The sequence below is a fragment of the Batrachochytrium dendrobatidis genome, assembly GCF_000203795.2.
Source record: "Batrachochytrium dendrobatidis JAM81 unplaced genomic scaffold BATDEscaffold_1, whole genome shotgun sequence".
NCBI classification, from domain to species: domain Eukaryota; kingdom Fungi; phylum Chytridiomycota; class Chytridiomycetes; order Rhizophydiales; genus Batrachochytrium; species Batrachochytrium dendrobatidis.
Window position 1 is genome coordinate 3,324,555 of NW_006281099.1, and position 22,720 is coordinate 3,347,274.

The 22,720-nt window shown below is 40.8% G+C and overlaps 9 protein-coding genes across 9 annotated transcripts; 3 read left to right on the top strand and 6 right to left on the bottom strand.

The window, feature by feature from the left end:
- Nucleotides 1-487: 487 nt before the first annotated feature.
- Nucleotides 488-3,208, bottom strand: BATDEDRAFT_85308 (uncharacterized protein; the record flags this gene model as incomplete). The annotated part of the gene is made up of 5 exons (XM_006676340.1): nt 488-851; nt 944-1,198; nt 1,326-2,121; nt 2,219-2,653; nt 2,791-3,208. The coding sequence occupies 5 exons, from the start codon at nt 3,206-3,208 to the stop codon at nt 488-490; spliced, it is 2,268 nt and encodes a 755-aa protein (XP_006676403.1).
- A 610-nt stretch (nt 3,209-3,818) lies between these two features.
- On the top strand, nt 3,819-4,312 carry BATDEDRAFT_85951 (uncharacterized protein; the record flags this gene model as incomplete). Its single annotated transcript, XM_006676056.1, has 2 exons — nt 3,819-3,864; nt 4,038-4,312. The coding sequence occupies 2 exons, from the start codon at nt 3,819-3,821 to the stop codon at nt 4,310-4,312; spliced, it is 321 nt and encodes a 106-aa protein (XP_006676119.1).
- A 1,365-nt stretch (nt 4,313-5,677) lies between these two features.
- BATDEDRAFT_22254 (uncharacterized protein) lies at nt 5,678-7,162 on the top strand (the record flags this gene model as incomplete). Its single annotated transcript, XM_006675449.1, has 1 exon — nt 5,678-7,162. One exon carries the CDS (start codon nt 5,678-5,680, stop codon nt 7,160-7,162), a length of 1,485 nt encoding a protein of 494 aa, XP_006675512.1.
- A 655-nt stretch (nt 7,163-7,817) lies between these two features.
- On the bottom strand, nt 7,818-8,225 carry BATDEDRAFT_85307 (uncharacterized protein; the record flags this gene model as incomplete). The annotated part of the gene is made up of 1 exon (XM_006676341.1): nt 7,818-8,225. The coding sequence occupies one exon, from the start codon at nt 8,223-8,225 to the stop codon at nt 7,818-7,820; it is 408 nt and encodes a 135-aa protein (XP_006676404.1).
- Nucleotides 8,226-9,931: 1,706 nt separating this feature from the next.
- Nucleotides 9,932-13,583, top strand: BATDEDRAFT_173 (uncharacterized protein; the record flags this gene model as incomplete). Its single annotated transcript, XM_006674813.1, has 2 exons — nt 9,932-10,090; nt 10,143-13,583. Coding segments are annotated over 2 exons (3,600 nt in total), but the record flags the coding sequence as incomplete, so codon positions are not given.
- Nucleotides 13,584-14,597: 1,014 nt separating this feature from the next.
- Nucleotides 14,598-17,301, bottom strand: BATDEDRAFT_22257 (uncharacterized protein; the record flags this gene model as incomplete). Its single annotated transcript, XM_006675450.1, has 3 exons — nt 14,598-15,949; nt 16,157-16,276; nt 17,088-17,301. The coding sequence occupies 3 exons, from the start codon at nt 17,299-17,301 to the stop codon at nt 14,598-14,600; spliced, it is 1,686 nt and encodes a 561-aa protein (XP_006675513.1).
- A 1,086-nt stretch (nt 17,302-18,387) lies between these two features.
- BATDEDRAFT_15669 (uncharacterized protein) lies at nt 18,388-19,885 on the bottom strand (the record flags this gene model as incomplete). The annotated part of the gene is made up of 2 exons (XM_006675076.1): nt 18,388-19,360; nt 19,590-19,885. The coding sequence occupies 2 exons, from the start codon at nt 19,881-19,883 to the stop codon at nt 18,731-18,733; spliced, it is 924 nt and encodes a 307-aa protein (XP_006675139.1). The 3' UTR covers nt 18,388-18,730.
- A 208-nt stretch (nt 19,886-20,093) lies between these two features.
- Nucleotides 20,094-21,075, bottom strand: BATDEDRAFT_9124 (GTP cyclohydrolase I; the record flags this gene model as incomplete). Its single annotated transcript, XM_006675018.1, has 3 exons — nt 20,094-20,223; nt 20,329-20,501; nt 20,743-21,075. The coding sequence occupies 3 exons, from the start codon at nt 21,073-21,075 to the stop codon at nt 20,094-20,096; spliced, it is 636 nt and encodes a 211-aa protein (XP_006675081.1).
- A 1,076-nt stretch (nt 21,076-22,151) lies between these two features.
- On the bottom strand, nt 22,152-22,451 carry BATDEDRAFT_6065 (uncharacterized protein; the record flags this gene model as incomplete). The annotated part of the gene is made up of 1 exon (XM_006674863.1): nt 22,152-22,451. A coding segment is annotated over one exon (300 nt), but the record flags the coding sequence as incomplete, so codon positions are not given.
- Between the last annotated feature and the right edge of the window lie 269 nt (nt 22,452-22,720).

Sequence of the window (22,720 nt, forward strand, 5' to 3'; positions counted from 1 at the left end):
TGACGTCCTCAGGATTGCAAGTACTATGAATGCTATCGTCTGATTAGATTGTATCTTGAGCAATACAATATAACCAGACAAGCAATCCATATTACTGCTGAAACTACTCGGTCAAACCAAATCTTACTCTTCGAGTCATCATTCCACTCTAATGGTTTGGTTTCGATTTACATTGTATTCACGTAAATGGATTGGTATGACGTGCAATTCTAGGCACAGGAAGAGTTCATCTCAATCTTATGTGAATACGGCTGTAAATATAAAGAGTCTTATAAGGATACGATTAGATTTGAAAGAGTTTGCAAATAGAGTCGATTTACTGGCTTGGTGTAATGCCTTTTATTTTAGATTTGTATTGTCATTATAAACGGAAAGCTGCAATAATAAAGTTGAACAAATGCTCGCAACTTTAATCAATCGCCAAAATTCCACTTTAAACAAAACTGACTACATCCATAAGATCTCAAAAATATAACTTCATTTCCACTTATGCGGGTTTACGCCAATATACTTTATGAACAGGGAATACCATCAATGGTTTGGTATTTTGAGCATGAATACACAGTCCCGCTTCTGTCCACGCCAGTGCATTTGGAGCAATTTTCTCAGCGACAACAATCCCTTTGACAGCATCTTCTCCACCTGGCAACGCTGAAATAGATGGAAGTGTAGATACAGTAGTACTGTTGGGTGCTGACTTGGAGTGGAGATGAACGGGCTGGGTTTGATCTGGCTTAGTGGTTATTTCAGAATCATAGCTACCACGTCGACAAGCTGATGCACCATATACATTGGTCAGCTGCTCCAATCGGTATGTCTGGCTTGACAAGCCCTCTTGTTTCAACTCATGTCTGTATCAGCACATACAATTGGTTAGCAAAACATAAATCATACAAAACTAATACTAGATGTATAGCAAACTCTCAATGTGCATTAGACTGACCTAAGTCCATCTATTGTTTCTAACACACACGTGAATTTGCACAGTTTGACTCGCCAGTATGGCCAGGCTTCCATATCTTTCAATTCACTTCGACTAAACTTTACAATTCCAGAAACCCCAGTAGCAAGACCAGATCCGACAGCAGATACAGCAGTTGTTGCAATAGATTTGCGTCTGAGTTGAGGTTTAATTTCCGAAAGCATATTCAGCATGTGGGATGGCCACTCCATCATCATTTTTGGCGTGTACTTGATACTAAAAGAAATCAAACAAAATCAATGCCATAAGTATGAGATACGGTTAGTGCATAAACGCATCAACTTTTAGATCCAAAACATGATGTATAAAGCATCGATACAATAAGCAAAAAATGTCAATGTACCATGCTTTGCCATTGTGTTCAGAAAACACAACAGTCAAATCTCCAAAATCCTCGTCAAACTCTGTGTCCATATGTCGCTCAATCGTCCCGCCATCAAAAAACACAGCTTCCTCTTCCTTGGTCACGGCCTTTGCCAGCTCGCCCCATTTCTTTGAAAACATTTTGCGTCCTTTACGTCCAACTGATCCACGTTCTACACGCTCAACCCTTTCCACCATTACACTCTCGCCATCGTGGGATGCACCCCACCCACGGGAATCTAGGTCATAACGCGTACATCCAGAATACTTGACCAGTTTAGGCAAAACACGTAGAGTAACATGCAAGTCATGGTCAGGAAACAAGGCATTGGTAGATGACTGGGTTACGTCAGGAGTGGCAATAAGTGGATCAACATGAACCGATATAGGACTATTGACTCCATGTGATTGTTTAAGAGTAGATACAGTCGATGTTTTTGCAGCAGTGCCATTAGTACCAACACGGCTGGCTTTAGAGGCGGCTGTTTGTAATGCTGTTTCGGGTTTTGGATCTGGAGCATCTACTGGACAGTAATGACCCGAGTGAATGATCATGGCAACCACGTCTGAATCATCCGTGTAAATGTCAGTTCCCCACAAGGCTGATTTGCGAACAGCAATATTGCCACGATATGTCAAGAACTCTGACGGAATGCGAACCTGGATCGTAGCATAGTGGTGTTTGTAAGTAAATTGTGGAAGTAAAAATAATTGCAAATCTGCAGCCCTGTTTGAATGAGGGTTGCGACTTCGCGCTCCAGTATAAACAACGTGACCTAAATATAGTTAAAGGTGAACATTAGTTTATTTAGTATATCGATTCGACAGTGTCGTACACTAGCAAAAACATGATCAATTTCAAGTTGTACATACCAAGAAACACAGACTCGAATCCTTTAGGAACTGTTGTAAGTCTAGAGTCATTCACAACAATCATCTCACCAGGCATTTTATTCTTTTTGGCCTCCTCAATCAGCTGATTAACAACAGCGCGCTGACCTTGGAGAAATTGCATCTTGTCCAAAGTGACATCCACATAAGTTAGCTTCTTTTTTACATCTTCCGAACCAGTCTGAGAGTCTACCAATTGATTTTCTGCAGAAGAAAGCTTAGAGTTGTCTATGATTGAAGTGGTGTTGGTTGGTTTGTCCGATTGCTCTGGGTGATCTGGTTTGTCTGGCTGATTTGGGGTTTCTGGTTGATCTGCTGTGGATGGAGCATTTAAAGATTTCTGCTCTGTAATTTTTGGATCTGTATGTGCATTAGTGGCTGATATCTGTGGTGTAACTCCTGTAGTGTTTTCACCAACTGAGTAATATGATGTTTGTTCAAGTATTTCATTGACGTTAGAATCAGAATTTGGCATAGTGGATTGTAATGGGATAAAAAGTAAATAATATAAACCAAAATAATATCAGCAAACATGATAGTCTGAAAGAGCTTACTTTGAGGAGTGTCAGATTGCTGGTAATTTAATCGTGGTCGTTTTGCATCTGGAACATCGTGAGCTGCATTTGAATCGGATGGTGAAACAGAAGGCTTATTTGTAGAAGCAATGTGAGATACGTCGTTTTGTTGCTGTTGGGGCGAGTCAGAATGACGAGCATCTGGAGCAGCTTTAGGTGCGTGAGGTTGGCTAGGTGTTGTGGTCATTAATGGATTGACATTTTCAACAGAAGAAATTAAATCTAGCGCAGGAGATAAAGGTCTTTTTCTTGGGTTGAGAGTGTCTGCTACTTCTGCAGCAATGTTGGAGGAAGTCGATGCAGTAGTACTATGGATAGTATTTGTAGGCTCGACAGTGGTGAGAGCACCAGATTCAACGAATGGTGGACTAGTGGAAATATCTTTGCAATCTGCCATTTCCAAACAAAGAGTATGCAATATATACGATAGAATGAATCCGAATAGAACAGTCAAGAGGTCTACCGTACTTGCAAGAGAGATTGGTGTTGGCAGTGAATGAGATCAGCAACTCGTCCGTAACGAGCAAAATAAAGTGAACTTAGATCACGTGTCACATGTTGTTTTGGTCCATTCAAAACCATGAACTAATGTATCGCCAGTCTTTTAAACTTTGTAGCAATCGCTTGCTTTGGTTAAAGTTGCATCAAGAGTCTTGTGCATTTTGATAGAATTTAATGGAATTCCTATTTAAACAATGGAATTCGATCATCAAATTTAAACCCAAATTGATATATTACAATTCAAATAGTGTTGGACTGTTCTAATGCTTTTAAACTATATTATATTCCAAATATTACAGATACATTTGCATTCTAGTTTAAAACAACAACAATTGTACGCTTAAGAATTTGACTGCTGTTTCCATTCCAATCATCCAATGTTTGAGCAAAACAAAAGTCGGAGATTAAACAAGCATCAACAATGTGAGATTTATTGGAACTATTGTGTGAATATTCGTTTGGTGTTTTATACAAAAATGAGTAGAGACCAATGAATTTGTAATATCATGCCTGCTATTTATCAGATTTATATGAAAGTGAAAGTTGAAAATTGTATGATCTGGTTCACTGCTAGATTTCTTACTTTAAAGACTAATCAAGAGAGCAGTGAACGTTGTAATATTAAGACATGCAACATTCCCAAATGGTCACTTTATTCTAGACAACATTCCATTCCACAAAACAACCACTAATTAGACATGGTTTACCAACCATTCAACAAACAGTGCGAGGTTTGAAACTATACGATGCTAAATTCCAAATCCAGCCTGCTTCTACCTGTCTTGGCACCAATCCCTACACCTCAGTAGTATCTGTTCCTATTCCTGCAGTGGGTCCAAACACTGGTCGCAAGACTGGATCACAGATTGCACTTCCTACCAACCGAAATACTGGCCCCAATTCCAAGTCTGCTGGTATACTTGGTCAGTCTCCAACTACTGCAAGCCTTGTGGCTGGACTATCTGTGTTGGCCTCACTAGGTCTGCAATCAATTTGTTAGAATACTATCAATACATCCAATACTATCAATACTACTGCTCCACCATTACTACCATCACGTTGAAATAAACAATATTGTTTGAGCGTATCAATCGAATAGCATGGCAATATTCAATACACTGAGTATATACAATTGGTTGCATCCACTTGAACCTATTGTTTATATGATCTCGTTGAATCAATTGAATGGGATTTATATAAAATCCGTTAAAATGATCAAGCCAGCCGCCTAATGCACTGGTTCGGGAAGTTTAGCCGCATGACATCACAAGTAAATATACTGTTTATGGTTGGACAGTCAATCCAGTCGACATGCACGTGAACAGCTCACTGACAATTGTACAAATGTGTTGGTGAAGAATCAGGTGGATAACATGTGCTGCATTGAATGGCTAAATTAAGGGTAATAATCAATGATGTGGGCTGGCTGATTCACGTCAAGATGAATTCAAGAGGTTTGGATAGACCCCTGCAGTGTGTATCCGTTGGCTGAAATGGCATTACTTGAGTAAATGAGCACGTAACATGTGTAAGTACTGCATGATATTGAAAAGGGTCAGTGTGTGATGCCGGTCCTCATTGACAAAGCATTGCTGGCCAGGTCTTGGTTATTTACTAGAACAGTCAGCCATGGATTGATTGGTTTGCAAAAATTTAACAGGCAGATTGTTTACTCCAAAGCAATTTTGCTTGAATTCAAAATCAGTAATGATTCCATTCCACATTGAAACGCCAAATAGTATCATGGCGTGAGCAATTGGGTAGTTTGCAGTGAAACACTGTTTCATCCAATACTAGCATTTTAGCAATGCGTTGGATGGTGAATCTGTCAAACAGATGCCTCGAGTCTTGCGTCTAAAGCCTCCCTCATCAATCCATATGCTGTGTTACCTTGTATTTGTGTTGTTAGGATTATAATCGGCTATAACATGTACACGCGATTTCTTCAAGTTCCATGTGCACTTTACGGATATCCCTACCGAGCACGTTTCTCGCTACTCCTAGACCCTCGACTGCTGCTCTTTATAAACCACCCCTGCTGTCGAAACGTGCAGATTTTAAAACGGTCTTTATTGCATTGTGTATTAACTATTTTTCTGCAGCTAGCCCTGACTGTTTTCGAGCCCTACTACTATCGGAACATTACCATCTCTACTTTGTCCCGATATCTGTGTTGTCCAGCTATATAATCGCTTAGATTCAAGATATTCGCTTAAACCTGTTCGTTTTCAAGAAACCTGATTTTCACCAAAAAATTGATATTGCACAATCCATACTGCTCTTGCTGATCAAAGTATCGACAGGCATTCGTCTTACTATCTGACTCGCTACACCCTAAATCAAGCCGATACAACTGCCAGACTACATGGACCAATTCTGGAACCCATCGCAATTCACAACAGCCAACAAGCCATTCAGTCATAATACCGAATCTGTAATCAACAAGCTTCCCTCACCTCCATACTCGACTTTATCTGACATGGCTTCATCCTGGTCAGTATCTAACGAAGCTAATCCAGGAACGATTGCAAGGCAACGCAACAATCAGCAGCACCGCCCAGCTCACTTTTCTCAAACTCAGCAAATCCAATCGCATGCAATGGCAGCTCCTGCACTATACAGTCGCTCTAGTGATGAACAGCCACAAGGGCGAATACTCAGCAACACCCGAGTTGACCCAACAAGCTACAACGACGCTGCTTTACTTGAAGGAGGGTCAGCACAACAGACCTTTTTCTTGCCACAAAACCAGTCACAGCGATCTAGTGTTAACATGACCTCACACCATCCTATGCAAGCAACATCCACCTTGCATTCACAGGGATCTTCCATTTTGTCCACTTCACAGCCAATGCATTCATCTAGACCAACCTTTCACCAACCAACCCAACATAGGTCACAGATGCCACCTCACAATCAATACCAACAGCAATCGACTCTATTGACATCACCACTCCGTCCTCGTTCTTTGGCAGCTCTCAGGGCTAAAGCGCGATCCTCGTCACATCTAAACTCTGTTTCGACAGCAGCCATTGCAGCAGCAAAAACAAGTAGTACAGTAGATGACAAGGAAGCATTGCGGCGAGTGGTGCATTGTGCAGTAGAACGAGAGCGTCGAGAGAGAATCAAAGTCAAGTTGGATGAACTCAAGGCGGTTATTCCATCTTGTGCCAGTATGGCTTCCACCCAAAAGATTGTGTTGTTGGAAAGTGCAGTTACTTATATCAAGAGTCTTGAGATGCTCATTGGAGATTTGGAATCAAGATTGAGTCAATATGAAGGCACTAGTAATGTGTCTGAAGAAAGATCGCCGCCGTTTAGTGAGACTCAGTTAGTGGATAGATACCCTCAGACTGATGCGGCTTCGGCTGTTGATTATGCATATAGTCCAACCAGTGCCAACGATCATCCGCATCCGCACCTTCATCATCCCTATCAACGACCACGGCATTCACACTGCACGTCCTCACCCGAATCTAGCATTGCACAACAGGCTCAGCATTCACATGCATCACATACAAGGGTAAAGTCGGAACAGCTGAATCTTAAAGGTCCAATGCACACACCCAACAACACTCATGGTCGTTTGTTGGCACCCACTCTAAAGCCAAATGTTGCCAATGTGTATTCTGCCAACACTGCACTTGTCACCACAGATGGATCGTGGGAATACAGGTCAAACTATCAGAATCCACACCAGCACACTAACCATGCTCAACAGCATCAAGAACCCACTATAAATCAACAGCAATACCCAACACATTCTCGTCGGACTTCCTTCTATGACAGTGACATATCCCCTGTGCATTCACCAAAGAACTTGTTGTCTGTCGGTAGTCTAATTACTTAGTACCACTTTCAGATTCTATTACCCATTTCATTAGCTCGGTGTTTCCATTCCGTCAACCTTCATTTTCATTATTCAACTTACGGCGGTATTCACGTAAACTGGAAACTTGTAATTTATCCTGCAGTCCGTGTCCATTCTGCTTCAGAATATACAATGGCTAAATATTCGTTGCGCTTTCATACTAGACATTGACTGCTACTTCAATAGACCATTTGAATTTTTCAATAAACACAACGTTCATCATACAACATAGTCAGATTGGTGGTGGTTGAATGGAGATGATCACTTTTTGTATAGCCATATATTGTACAATCGACAAGATTGAAACCAGGTTCATGTATTGTAATCTAGATATTGAGTTGGATTGTTTTGATGCGGTCAATACAATCCATATTGTGTTTTAATATCAGATACATTCGCATCCTAGTTCAATAGAATCAAGATGACATTCTCAGCAATGCAACAGCTGTTTCCATGCCAATCGTCAAGAGAAAGAACAGTAGACTAAAAGGTTTAGAAAGCAATACTATCCAGTGAGTTTGACACCAATGATTGTATGGTACTGGATGTTTATTATGTATTTTGACATTTATATTTAGTGTTCCATTTTACGTGGATACAGTCGTATATCATAATCAAACAAATCCAATTCAAGCTAGTCGTCCAATCTGATTAGCATAATTAATGAAACAAGCACAACTGAAAAGCTCCATGCAAGATATTCAGGGGATATCAATGCGATTGCATTCGAATACATGGCATTATCTAGTCCATCAATTCCAGGTGCTCGAGCACTTTCGTTTACTAATGTCTTGCCATCGGGACCAAATCGGCATCCACTTTTACATCCCCATCGCATGGCTCCGCCACCAGTCAGTCCCTTGGGTGGACGAACAGGTGGAACTGGACATGATACAGGAAAATTAACATTGCATGCAGCTGAAGAGCAAGATGCAGGGTTTCCAATCGCAAATCCTCCGACATATTCTGGACTATCATCTTTGCAATTATCCTGCGATCCATATGGATTTGACCGAGATGGACAGCAATAGCAGCTGCACATATCTGGTGGTGCTCCAGGAATAGAGGTTGGATCTGATGGCGATTGTGCCTACATCTCAAAGTATCATCGTTGCATAAGTTTAAAGGTTACATTCATTTGAATACAACAAGATGGTGTAATACTCTATTGGTTAAACTATTCAAAGCAATTCAACGCCTACATTGATGGCTAAATGTAATAGATAAATAATCAAAAAGCACATCATCATTCAGATCTTTGGTAGTGTGTCAACCCCTGTTTTAAAACAATCGTATTTAGAGTATCATCATTGTTTAGAATATATATTTATACATCTGGTTGAATGGCAGAAAGCTTAATTATAATGAGAATACAATCACATGGTCTGTATTAGCTTCAATCGTGAGTGGTTCTCACTCGTTGAAAATTCTCGAGTCTAATAATTGATGTATCCAAAGCAACTTTGAAAGCTTGACTGATTACTACTGTATTCATGTAAAACGGACACTAAGCAAGAATCAAAGTAAATAGTCGGTCATGAAATGATAATTTACACCAGATCTATTGAAGATTGTTTTGAACTTTTTGACAAAGCTACGAATTCACAGATTAAACAGTCTGCCAATCGTTGAGCAATGCCACAAGTTCTAGAGCTGCAGTACACAGCCGCATATCGTATATTTAAATCCTGCTGTCAATTGCTTTAATAGAAATGGATTTTTATGACGTGGATTCCAGACAATGAAGAACTCGGAATGGATTGAAAAAGCAGTCAATATGTAGTAGAAAGCGCAGCGAATATTTAGCCATGATCTATTTTGAAGCAGAGTGGAAGCAATGATGAGAGATAAATACAAATGTTACACGGATATGGCTGTGATCCAGGTTTGGTAGTAGTCAGTGGATCTACTGACCAGGATGAGTTGGATGATTGGTACACTAAGCATATGGGAATAATGCATTTGATGAAACAACCCGAACCAAAATATAAGCCAAACGTTTGCAACCAAGCATTGGAAGCAAGAGTTGACATGCAACTTTTCAAAACCATATAACCATTGTTTCAAGATAGGTATCATTTTAAACCTTTGTCAGCTCCTTTTAAATGCATGATCAAGCCAATCAAACTCGCTGAAATTCGGGATTAGCCTGTTTGATTTTTCCGCAATCGGCTTCAGCTCTGGATGCTTTTTATCGGAAGTATAAGGCTAGTATTACACGAGCTTCATACCCGTATCTATCCGTCCTTCTCAAAAATACAAATATTTGTATATAGGGCGTGCTGCAGTATTTTATTAGACTGCTTTCACATTGTATAAGGTCTACATTGCTTTAAAATACACCTATTCAAGTGGGATTACGTTTAAACCAGTCACTGCATATACTTTAAATTCATGCCAGAACAAGACGTCAATGTGTTGATTATTTCTCAAGACAGCGATGGCAAGAACGCTGTATCTACAACTATAACTACTACCGGTGATGCATTACCGCCTAAATCAAAAAATATAGCTGCCCAGGCTAATTCGATTAAGCCATCGCATGCTCGCCAAGACGTCAACTTCCTTTCAAAATGGACATATACCTATATGGATGAACTTATCAGACGAGGTGCGAAACGAACAATAGAACCAAGTGATTTTCCTTGCGTTGAGGATGATGATGAATCGCAGCGATTGTCGAGTGCTGTACTAGAAGCATGGGCTGAACAACAACGCCTTCATGGTAAAAATGCCAGTCTTGGAAAAGCACTCTGGAAAGTGTTTTGGCTGCCATTTAGCATTGCTGGCATGACATATTTAATTGAATCAATGATTCAAATTGCTCAGGGCGTTGTTCTTGGTCATTTGCTTCAATGGTTTCAAGATCCAACCTCGGATACTAAGCAGGTTTGTGAGTTGATGCATGTTTGACCAATTTGTGCGTAATTAAAACTAAAATGGTTGGTATATACACTAGGGCTGTCTATTCGCCATGGGCTTGGCAATATGCGTGTTTGGCCAAGGTGTTTTGCATCACGTTGATTTTTTTTATGCAATGCGAACTGGTATGCAAGTACGAGTTTCACTGATTGCAGCAATTTATCGCAAATGCCTTGCCCTATCCATCAGTAACACATCGTCTACTGGACTGATTATCAACTTGGTATCCAATGATGTGCAGCGATTTGAAGATGCATCCGTATTCGCTCACTTTGTATGGGTTGGGCCCATTCAAACAATGGTTGTGTTTTATGTCGTATACCTTGAAATTGGACTGGCTGCCATTGCTGCCATTGGTGCCTTACTGCTAATGATTCCATTGCAAAGCCAGTTTGCACGACAGTTTGCAAAGTTGCGTCGTATCACAGTTGAACTTCGTGATGAACGTATTAAAAATATTTCGGATATGCTGTCTGGTATCATGATTGTCAAACTGTATGCGTGGGAAACCCCTTTTGTTGCAAAAATCAATAGCATTCGTGATGCTGAGCTTAAGCAGATCAGAAAGGCATCTATACTCAAGTCACTCAACGAAGGAATCTTTTTTGTTTCAATCACCATATTGGAACTGTTTGCCTTTATAACATTTTTCCTGATCAATGGTGTATTTACATCATCGCGAGTTTTCACAGTGATTACGTATCTGCAGTCTGTACGACTGACCATGACCAATTTTTTCCCAAAAGCTATTCAGTTTACATCAGAATCGCTCATTTCACTCAAACGGATTAAGGATTTTCTATCGCTTTCAGAGATTAATCAAGACAGTGACAGTACCGAGACTGAAGCGTTTTTAGAATCGCTAAATGACCCAAGGATTATGATTGCAATCCAAAATGCTTCGTTCAACTGGGGTGATGCAAATGGGTTGGACTCTAATGTGTCATCCAAACCTAATCGCGAGATTCTGTCGGATATAACACTCCGTGTTCGTAAAGGGGAGTTGGTTGGAGTTTGTGGTCCAGTCGGATCAGGAAAGTCGTCCCTAATCAATGCCATTCTTGGAGAGATGAATTGCACTGGTGGAAAGGTTGGACTACGATCTCGTAAAATTGGCTATGCAACTCAGACACCATGGATCGTAACAGGAACCATCAAGGATAATATTCTGTTTGGTCAGCCATATAACGCCGTTCATTTTGCCAAAGTCCTGCAAGCATCAGCATTAGCACGCGATCTTGATCGACTTCCTGATCGCGAACAAACGGTGATTGGCGAGCGAGGTGTCACGCTTAGTGGTGGACAACGAGCTCGACTCTCACTTGCAAGGACATTGTACTATGATGCAGATATATATATTTTGGATGATCCATTATCAGCCGTAGACACTGCAGTTGGACGCCATTTGTTTGATGAAGCACTGCGTGGACTTATGAAGGACAAGGCAGTGCTACTAGTGACGCACCAGCTTCAACATATTCAAGTATGCGACACTGTTGTATTGCTGGAAGACGGTAAAGTGGTACGTACTGGATCATATAACGATGTCGTGGCTACCAATACCAATTTTGCAATGACGATGCGTGAACATGCGGCATCTGATAATTTTAGCGAAGCTCCTGATGATGTTGAAGACACATCTAGTTTAATTCAGGATGCCTCTCAAAATGAATCAATCCGACTTCGAAAAAACAAGGCTCTTCATGATGCCCTGCTTGAAGATTCACCTGTTACTCAGGAGCTTGCCAAGGAGGAAGTGGCAAAGGGAACTGTTTCTAGTGAGGTTTATTTCAAGTATTTTAAATCTGGATCCAACATGTTTACTATGGTTTTAATGATTATTGCTATGGTTCTTGGTCAAGTTACGATTCAATTGGCTGATTGGTGGCTTTCCAACTGGTCTTCACATTCGGAAACAGAGCAGAGAGAGCAGGTGTTTCCAATTATTTTTGCTTTTTTGGCTGTATTTTCTCTTTTCATAGCACTTGGTAGAGCCGTGTGGTTTTTCCTTATCTGCCTTAAAGCTGGAAAGGTTTCTTTTACAGATATGCTTCACGCAGTTTTCCGTAGTCCAATGCAGTTTTTCCAATCGAATCCTCATGGCCGTTTGATGAATCGATTTTCCAAGGATATTGCATTGATGGATGAAATGCTTCCATGGACCTTTTTTGATTTTCTGCAGTGTTTTTTCTCCATTATTGGAGCTCTTGTACTTTCAATCATCATTATTCCATACACTCTTATTTTGATGCCATTTCTTGCCGTCATTTTTATTTTTCTTCGCAAGTATTTTTTGGCTACTTCGCGCCAAATTAAGCGCATCGAGGCGCTTACACGATCTCCCGTGTATTCCAATATCCCTTCTACATTAGAAGGTCTTTCAACAATCCGTGCATTTGGTGCTCAAACTCGCACACAAAATCAGTTTTTTGCTATTCAAAACGAAAACACTCGCATATTTTTTGCTTTTCTCTCATCAAGTCGTTGGCTAGGATTTCGCTTGGATATGCTGGCATTAGTCTTTCTAACTATTGTTGCATTTGCTGCTGTGCTTTTACGAGGACCACTTGGATTGCGATCGGGTCTTGTGGGTCTCATGTTAACTAATATTCTCCAGCTAACTGGTTTGCTACAATGGGCTGTACGTCAATCAGCAGAAGTTGAGAATTTGATGGTTTCTCCTGAGCGAGTGTTTGAATATGCTGCGTTACCACCTGAAGCTCCAGAAAAAACCAGTGTTGTTCCAAGTGAACACTGGCCCGAGCATGGAGATATCAAGATCAGTAATATGAGTATGACATACCCAGCCATGGATGCTTCGAATGAACCACCTACTCGTGTGCTTAGTGATATTAGCATTCATTTTGAACCAGGTGTCAAGGTTGGAATTGTTGGCCGTACCGGTGCAGGCAAGTCATCTTTTTTGCAAGCCCTGTTTCGCATTGTTGAACCTTCTCCAGCAGGAGCAATCGTGATTGACGGTATCAAAACGTCCGAGTTGGGACTTATGGATCTACGCTCTCGAATTTCAATTATTCCACAAGAACCGTTTTGTTTCAAAGGCACATTGCGATTCAATCTAGATCCGTTTGGTCGATATACGGATGACCATTTGTGGAGTGTACTAGACGCAGTTGAACTCAAACCTGTGGTGGTATCGATTGGTGAAAAGCTTGATGCACCAGTGTCTGAAAATGGTAGTAACTGGTCTGTAGGTGAACGCCAGCTTATTTGTCTTGCTCGAGCTATTTTACGTGACACTAGACTTATCGTCATGGATGAAGCCACATCGGCGGTGGATATGCGTACTGATCAACTCATCCAGCGCACCATTCGATCTGAGGGAGGACTGTTTTCTAATGCCACTGTACTGACGATTGCACATCGGTTGAATACTGTGATTGATTATGACAAAATTTTAGTGTTGGATGAGGGAAAAGTAGTCGAGTATGGTACACCATATGCATTACTGGACAAGGATGTATCTGAACCGGGTGCGTGGTTTGCTCGCATGGTTGCAGAGATGGGCAGTGAAGCCCAAGATGGACTAGTTTCCATCGCCAACAAACTAAGACCAACTCTATAATGATCAATGGCATCGCAACTCATTTTTTGTCAACAGTCAATTCGTATACTGGATACCTTTTTATTACAGCTATATTCACGTAAAATGAAGCGCTAAATAAAAGTATTAATAAACAGTCAGCCCTATCAAGTTATTTTCATTAGATTTACTAGTCAATAGTGTTTGACTCTTTAGTTGACTGGTCTTTTAGAAACTGGCATGAAAACAACAGCTGTATTCCCAAGATTGCTTTCTTCAACTAGAACACATCTGAAATTTTAGCGTATAGCAGTAATGCAGAGTTTGCCAAAAAAAGCAATGATTTCAGTTCAAAGCTATAGTTTTGGATTTATATTGAACAAGCAAATTTGTGGGAAAGCGCAATGAATATTCAATTGTTGTTTATTCCAAAGAAATTACTGCAAGATAGATACAAGTGCTCCATTTCAGTGAACACTGCTGCAGTATATTTTGAATGTCAATTGTCAAAATAATGGTAGTAAAAAGTAAATCTATGCTCAAATTTCAAAATACTTGAAAATGTACTCTAGTCAATGATAAACTCAACGTACCCAAATAACAATTGAATGTGCAGTTTAATATAGAAATTTGAGGTGCTGGTATTTGATACAAATACTTGAACAAAAACATCAACTTTTTATCAAAGTTATATTCAGGATTTGGTACATTGGCATCCAAACAATGCCTAGCCACAATAACGAGCCTCCACATAATACCGGCGAATAAAAGAAAAACCAATCACTAACATAGGGACCTGCCCACATCAAGCGATTAAAAATCATAGAAACTGCGTGCCGAGTCGAGATCCTTCAGGAAAGATGTAAAAGTAGGATAGCGGGTAAGGAAGGTTGGAGAGAATTACTTGGAGTTGTTTGTATGATTTACATACTGAGTCGTACTAACATGCTACACGGTTGTTCGTGTGGCATTGGAATATTGGCGACCAAAAGGTTTATTGTCCCAAGTCAAACTTGGTTGCGAGTACGTGATATCATTAGAGTCGACACTATTAGCAGACAGCATGGATGGAAACGTTCCATTTGATGTATCTGTTGTAATAGGGGTTGCAGGAGGAGTGGTAGAACACGGCGGCACAAGATAGTCCAAAAATTTGGATGTGCTGATCGAGTGTACAGTGGATAGCGGTCTTTGAGGAGTATAAAGACCGGCCGATGATTGAACGCTAGGTATCCAAGAAGGGTGAGCAGGCTCTGTATAAGAAGGAAAAGTAGACAGAGAACTGCAAGTATTTAAAACACAAGACTTGGATTCGGATTGATGAGCAGTATGGGATCCTTGCGATGAATGGGGTATGAGTGGTACCAGCAATGGCAAGTCGGCCGATCGCGAGTCTGTAAGAACAACGTCACATAGTCGAGAAAGCACATCTAGTTTAGACAGAGTAAACCCATTGGACTCTGTCTCATATGAGCGAGATTCGCCACTCACACTGCCGATACTGCCCATGAGGTCACTGCTCAGACTAGACTCGTTCTCTGTGTTGTCTACTCTATCAAAAGTTGTACTTTTTAAGGTAGTGTGCTGTTTGTCGCCTCGTTGGGCATCATTGTACCAATCTACATCATCCGCTTCTTGCTTAAAACTAGCATTGCGATCATCAGTGTCTCCAATACTGCTGAGCGTACTTACGACGCTTGTTGTGCGAAACCGACCAAACTCTTGATGTGCAACAAGGTAATGGCCAGAGGAAACATGATTAAATGCGCTTGGAAATGATCTTTGGCCGTAAGCTTGGGGCTGCAAAAATGGTAAATGATGTGCAGTCTGATTGTGATCCACATGTCTATGCAGACTACCAAGAGAAGATTCTCTGTCAATTGACTGTGGTAGCGGAAATAAAGATTGCGGGGATAAATGAGCCGCTTGATGATGCGACTGTCGCATCTCATCTGGCTCTTGCGTACAACGAGTCGGATATCGTTGATCAAAGCCATTGTTGGCATGTAGTTGAGAAAAAGGACTCGACTCTTGCTGAAAAGTGCGAGCCCGATGAAAGGGTGGTGACAGCTGTTGACCGATTTGTTGCGGTTTTTGATAGCTGATATCCATATTTGTATCTATTGCATGGCTACTAAAAGTAGATGGCTTTACTGGAGAAGAAGCAGATCTAGCACCAGCACTGCAATCAACCTCGGCAGTTACTCCATTGGTTGTATCAGTGAGTTGTGAATCAGCGTTTGGAGTGCGATCTCCTGTTGCAGGTGAGATATATGTCCAAGGACCACGTTTAGGCCGACCTGCTTGACAATAATGTTATATGAATAACATGAAATATGTTTAGTGATATTGCAAGCTTAGATTAGTATCCGTATAAGCAATTGTAAAAGTATGGAATTTCAAGTCGGCGTTATGGCTTATCGAGTTGACCAATTAACTCCTTCGCTCTCAATATGCATCAAACACGACAAATGAATGCACTCTGATTTAATGACCAAAACCCTTACCTGCACTTTTTGTACGTTCTTTACGGGCAGAATCAACACATGTTGCCTGGATGCCCAATCTGTGGCATCTATAGCAAGGTCGGCAATCATCGCATTTCTTACAAGCCTTTTGGCAATTTACTATCAAATATAAAATAGCAACAGCATTCAGATATAGACCGGGTTAGCATCTGGTGTCAACAAATGTCTATAGTAACATCCAGTGTGATGGGATGGCAAAGCAGAGGTAAAATCAGTTTCAAGTCTATAGATTAGCAATGATGGAGAAACGGAGTAAATCAGAATACACAACCGCCAATGCAAACATTCACGGGTAGACAGGGTTGATCAATGACACGATTGCCTTCAACTCTTGTTCACCAGCACGCAGTTTCAACAAGTGCATTTCACAATACACTATCCATCAAGCCTATGGCATAAACAAATAGAGGATTGGGGGAATCTCATCACATTGCATTGCTTTCTATTTCATGATGCGTTAATATAGACATTAGCAGTGAGTAGCAGGCGGTAAATTGGATAGGGCATGATCTTGGGTATATAGTTGGACAATCGATAATTATAATACATCGGCATCCAAACAGTTTGTTGCACAGATATGGTGGATGCATGGCATATATCGAGGGCTGTAAATAGATATGCATTATCACATTAGTTGCAGATTGCAACCTCAATAATCATTACCCACCAACGGCCGCTGGGGTCTAGATGCAAATCTGTTTGGATAGGGTGCTAATGGGGAGTGAAAAATGGAAAAGCATGCGTTCGCATTAGGGAGCGGGATTCATGCTGCATGAGTAAAATGTAGAATAGGTTCCGCATAGATGGTCGATAGAATCATAAACCCAACAGCATGCATGGCGCCATGTCAATGTTGCCGACAGTTTAAGATATATAAAGTGTTCGTATACATCATTAAGCATATACTTACCACAGGCTTTCTTAACCTGGTTGCGTTTTGACAGCTTGAATAACGGCGCTTGCAGCGGAGTTGGGGCGGAAACTGCTCGAATAGTCTCAGTGCCAGTTGACAGAGGCGTAGATATAGGTGGATTTTGTGGAGGGGAGCAATTTGGTGGGTGCAATGATGGTGCAGATGTGGATATGGTAGCAACGCTTGCAGTCGGAGTGGCAGGAGCAGTCATTGAAACAATAATGGTAATAGTAGATAAAGGAGTGCTGGCGCGGCGTTAAGCGGGATCAAACTGCGTGGTTTCAAGCGGTGATAATGTCAATGATGGGAGCTGGCAATGTCCAAGTTGAAGTTGAAAAAGGAGTTTTCGGTGAGCGGTGAATGTGGTATTATTTGGCTGTAGATTCAACCCCGAAACGCTGGGTATTCCAATTTCAAGTTAGAAAATGGCTGCTTTTGGCCGAGACTGCAGTAAGACCAATGTTTATGGCCAAATATGCCCAAACAGATCTGCTGTTTTCAGCCATCAAACCAATCACGTATATGTGTACACGTGATTCGCTGACTGCAGGGGCAAACATCGGAATGAGCAATTGAAAACAAGACTCACGTAAAAAGACAAAGCAAATATGCAAAGCAGTTATTGGATGCGGGGTACGGGTTCAACTTGACAGGCAGCTATAGTAATGTGGTCAGGCGATATGTGCACAGCTAGATTCAAAAAGTGGTGAGCAAGGTGATGTGCTGCAATCAGAGTCTACTAAATCCAGTTATAGCCGGGTCAGTTCTAGCATAGTTATAGCGTAGTTCTAGCGTAGTTGTGAATTCAAAACACTCGAGATAATGACTCGAGGCAAGCGGGTTTGGAGTCGATAGTGTTTTGGTGGATCAGCAGAGCTCTCGAGCCAAGTGAGCGGAGATGAAATATAAGAGTCGCGATTACATGCCTTGTGATGTGATTTGAACGTTGTGGAAGCGGCTAATATCGAATACAGTTATATTCATGTAAAATCGAATGCTAAATAAGGGTACCAAATGTGCAATAACCCGCCAATCCCATCAAATGATAATTTCCACTAAATTTACTGAACAGCATTGTATTCTCTAAACTGTTTGATTGACTGATCTTTTTCCTTGTGATTGGCATCGAAACGACAGCTGCATTCATAGGCTTGTTCTCTTGGATTAGAGCACAAGCGTATATGTGAGTTTTTAAAGTAGAAAAAAAGCAGGCTCAAAACTATAGTTTGATTGTACGCACATCATATGTTGGCTGATGTATCTGGGATAAATATCGAGAATATCTAATAGGAAAATTCAGCGAATATTCAACCATTATTTATTCCAAAGCAAAATAGTGGCCGCAAGATACAAAAAAGTGTTTTGTTTTACATGAATACGACTGTGAATACGCTCAATGGGCAAAAAGACGAAAACAATCGTTAAGGTGGCCAGTCAGTAAAATATATGCTATGCTATTGGAAATTTTAAAATTGAAAATCTAGACCAATGAATCTGGTACACACGTACGGTTTATACTAGAAACTTTAAGGCTATACGAGAATGCAAGATCCAAAAGAGGAGACTCTTGTATTAAAAATCATACTATTTCTTAGGTAGAAAAGACTTTGGTAATGCTTTTAGCTGATAAATATCAAAAATTAGTGAGATCCGATCTTGGAATGGGCATTTGGAGTGACTTTTTGGTTAAAAATCTTCTTGTCGCCTCCAGATGGGACGTGCTTGATGTTTTCAAGAGATCCGATCTTGGAATGAGCATTTGGAGTGACTTTTTGAGTAAAAATCTTCTTGTCGCCTCCAGATGGACTATGGTTGATATTATCAAGTGATCCAATCTTGGGTTGTGCATTTGGAGTGACTTTTTGAGTAAAGATCTTCTTATCACCTCCAGATGGGACGTGCTTAATGTTTTCAAGAGATCCGATCTTGGAATGGGCATTTGGAGTGACTTTTTGAGTAAAAATCTTCTTGTCGCCTCCAGATGGACTATGGTTGATATTATCAAGTGATCCAATCTTGGGTTGTGCATTTGGAGTGACTTTTTGAGTAAAGATCTTCTTATCACCTCCAGATGGGACGTGCTTGATGTTTTCAAGAGATCCGATCTTGGAATGGGCATTTGGAGTGACTTTTTGAGTAAAAATCTTCTTGTCGCCTCCAGATGGACTATGGTTGATATTATCAAGTGATCCAATCTTGGGTTGTGCATTTGGAGTGACTTTTTGAGTAAAGATCTTCTTATCACCTCCAGATGGACTATAGGTTGTGTTCTTAAAAGGCAATAAACAGATTTAGGGGAAATAAGTAAGGATTTTGAGATAAACCTTGGCATGATCAATGACACTTTGAGATGCATGAGTATAAAGTAATAGTAGATTTAAAAAATGACATTTTCATCACCAACTTATTAAAAGCTGCATATCTAGACTATTTGTTCTTTGAACCCACGCTGTTTCAAGCGAGATTAAAAAGTATGCAAAATTGTCATTTATGACATACCTCGAGAGAGCCCACCTTGGACTTGACGTGGGAAAAGCTTTTTTTTTCAGAGAATATTATGGCATTAGATCTGGTGGATGGACTACTGCTGGCCAATGAGCTGCTGCTCTTACTTGGGGTCATGCCAGGGCTGTTCTTACCACTAGACTGTGGCGCTGTTGCGAGGTTGCCGGTAGCATTGGTTGTGGCTGTGATTTTGCGAAGTGACGAGGGGGATAATAAAGAAGTGTTGCTAACAGTGCGCTTTGTAGTGGTAGGCATTTTATCTGCTTTATTTCCAGACTGGTTGGGCATGGTGATATTAGTGGCGGGTGTTCAGACAAGAGAGTGAGATATTCCAAGAGTTGTGCACAATGCATTGTATCTGCTATCCTCAGGTTCTATTTGACTTGCAACTTATACTTTCTAGATTGACGCATTTGTCTGTATTCTATTGGCATCAAACACTACAATCTGTATCTTTTTTAAACTGGTTCATTACTAACTTTATTTGAAGCATCACATCTAGCGACGCTGAGTCAAACTGAGAAACTCCTCTCTGGTTTTTGGGTCGTTACGGAATTCGCCAAGCATGCAGCTGGTGATGGTGGTAGATCCAGGTTTTTGAACACCACGCATAACCATGCACATGTGTCTAAAAGATCAAGTAGAAACAAAATTGAATATAGCCATCAGCATCAAAATCATGTTGGATTCAATGCTAGATTATAAAATATAAGCTGTAAACCATTATACGTACGTTGCTTCCATGATGACAGCAACACCACGAGGCTTGAGAATCTCGTCGATTGCAACCGCAACCTGTTTGGTTAGTCGCTCCTGCACTTGCAAGCGTCTGCTAAACATTTCAGCAATTCTAGCAAACTTGCTGAGCCCCATGACTCTTTTATCAGGAAGATATCCAATGTGAATCTATGAGTTTAGACAAGAGATATGCCGAGTTGTAGACATCAAAATCCGCAGTTAGTAAGAGATAGTTTAGACATGTATTCAGCTTAAAAAGTTGGTTAAGCTATAGTGTAATGCATCCTAATCCGTTATTCCGGGGATCTGACTTGCCATCCGTTTTAAATAATGAATCCGGCTTCAACCCAAAAAATATCATCTATTCGTTCAGTTGCAATCCATGCCTATAATGCATGTATCTACATACCTTTCCAGTAAAAGGTACCATATGATGCTCGCAAAGCGAAAAGACATCGATATCCTTGACGATCACCATTTCATCATGATCCTCTTCAAATACCGCATCATTAACAACGGTGGCCAGGTTTTCTTCATATCCTTTGGTGAAAAACATCAGAGCTTTGGCATAGCGCATGGGAGTCTTTACTAAGCCCTCACGGTCAGCATCCTCACCTACACAGTTGAGAATGGATTGAACGGATTCAGCCATGGATTCAAGACGGCTTTGCTGGGCAGATTCGGATTCAGTTCGACGGATTTCAGTACCAACTGATGGCCATGCTAAGCCGCTGTTGTTCATGACAGCTGATGGTGAAGGTTTTGTAGTTTCAGCTGATGTAAGGATCATGGCATCATCTTTAGATGGAATGTTGGCCGACATGGCTGCTATTTGAAATGGTTTAGTGCTGCAATGAGTCGAATTGGAGGAAGCACTAGAGCTTGCTGTTTTTGCAGCCATATTCACGAAAATGAAACACTTGTATTTATCTTGCAGCCGTTACTCAGGAATGAACAATGTTAGATATCCATCGCACTTTCCTACTACGATTTAATATTCCGAGTTTTTGTTTCAAACAGTGTTTACCATATGATGTACAAAATTAAACTAATTTAAACTGAAATCATCCTCGTTTGACATGCGTTGTACGATCACCAGATTCATCGATTACAATCCGGATATTAGACTCAACTGTTGTGATATTGCCAATCAAACTTATCTGTTCACACTCTGGTTCAAAACAAGAATCGCATGTCTTAATGCAACTATACATACTAATCACCAGGAGACTAGTCAACTAAACAGTTCAGGACATAATATTGTCGACCAAATTAATACCAATCATTCCATGAAACTGGCTCCCTTGTTTAGTGCTCCATTTCACATGAATATGGCTGTAAATTGAAATGATTTTATCAAGCAACCCTAGTGTAGACAGTTGACGGACTTGCTCTAGTTTGAAATCTGTAGATTGCATTTGTACCAGCAGTTGCTGAACCTACTTGCTATTGGATTCCATGGCTTTTGAACACATTCTACTAGGCTGATGTCAACACTGCTTGACCTGTATTTGATAGTTGAATATGCTTGGCATTACCTAGACATTAGGACGTTTTAAACTCGTATTTGTTGGCATTTGTCAATCAAAACCATCAAGCTCACAAAAATAGTAGCCAACCCAACTTGTAAACGAGATATTTAGTTTTTAAAAGCATATACAAGGAGAAGGCTAGTAATAGACCTCACTCCTTAATCAAACAATCGTTTATTTACTAAGCTGCAGATATATTTGAGGGGGACCTCAACGCAGTATAGTGCTCGCATGAACGAGGATGGTTATGCGGCTGGTTCAATTGTTGATGAAGTTTGGATGAGATATTCCATAGTTGCTCAAATTCTACTAGTTGAGCAACCAGATTGACATTAGGAGATATATGCGGCGCACACTCTTTGACTAGTGCATATGCATCTTGAAACTGCATATGCTGCGATTTCATAACATATGCAATAACAAGTGCCGCTGAACGAGATACGCCCTGCTGACAATGCACAAGAACTGATTGGCCACTGTCGCGAGCTTGTTGAATAACTTGTATGGCGGCATCAAGGGAGGTTGATAGATCTTGATTATGCGCCCACGCGAATTTGTAATGTCTCACCAAACCAGATTGAAGCTGCTGTGCGGCAGCCGGTTGATTCAACGACTGTCTGCGGCTCTTGGATGGTCCATCCGTTTGAGCGGGAGTGCAACCATAAAGAGACTTTCCCTGCAAAAAGTTGGAGTGGTTAGGAAGTGTATGAGGACGATGCTGATCATTATCATTGGTAGACTGAGATTGTCCAGCAATGACTAAATTTCTCACAGATTGAGTTGTGCTGGCAGAAGAAGCTGATTCCCGTATACACAATGTTTCTGTGGCAGACATGCTGATTGCATTTGCAGACC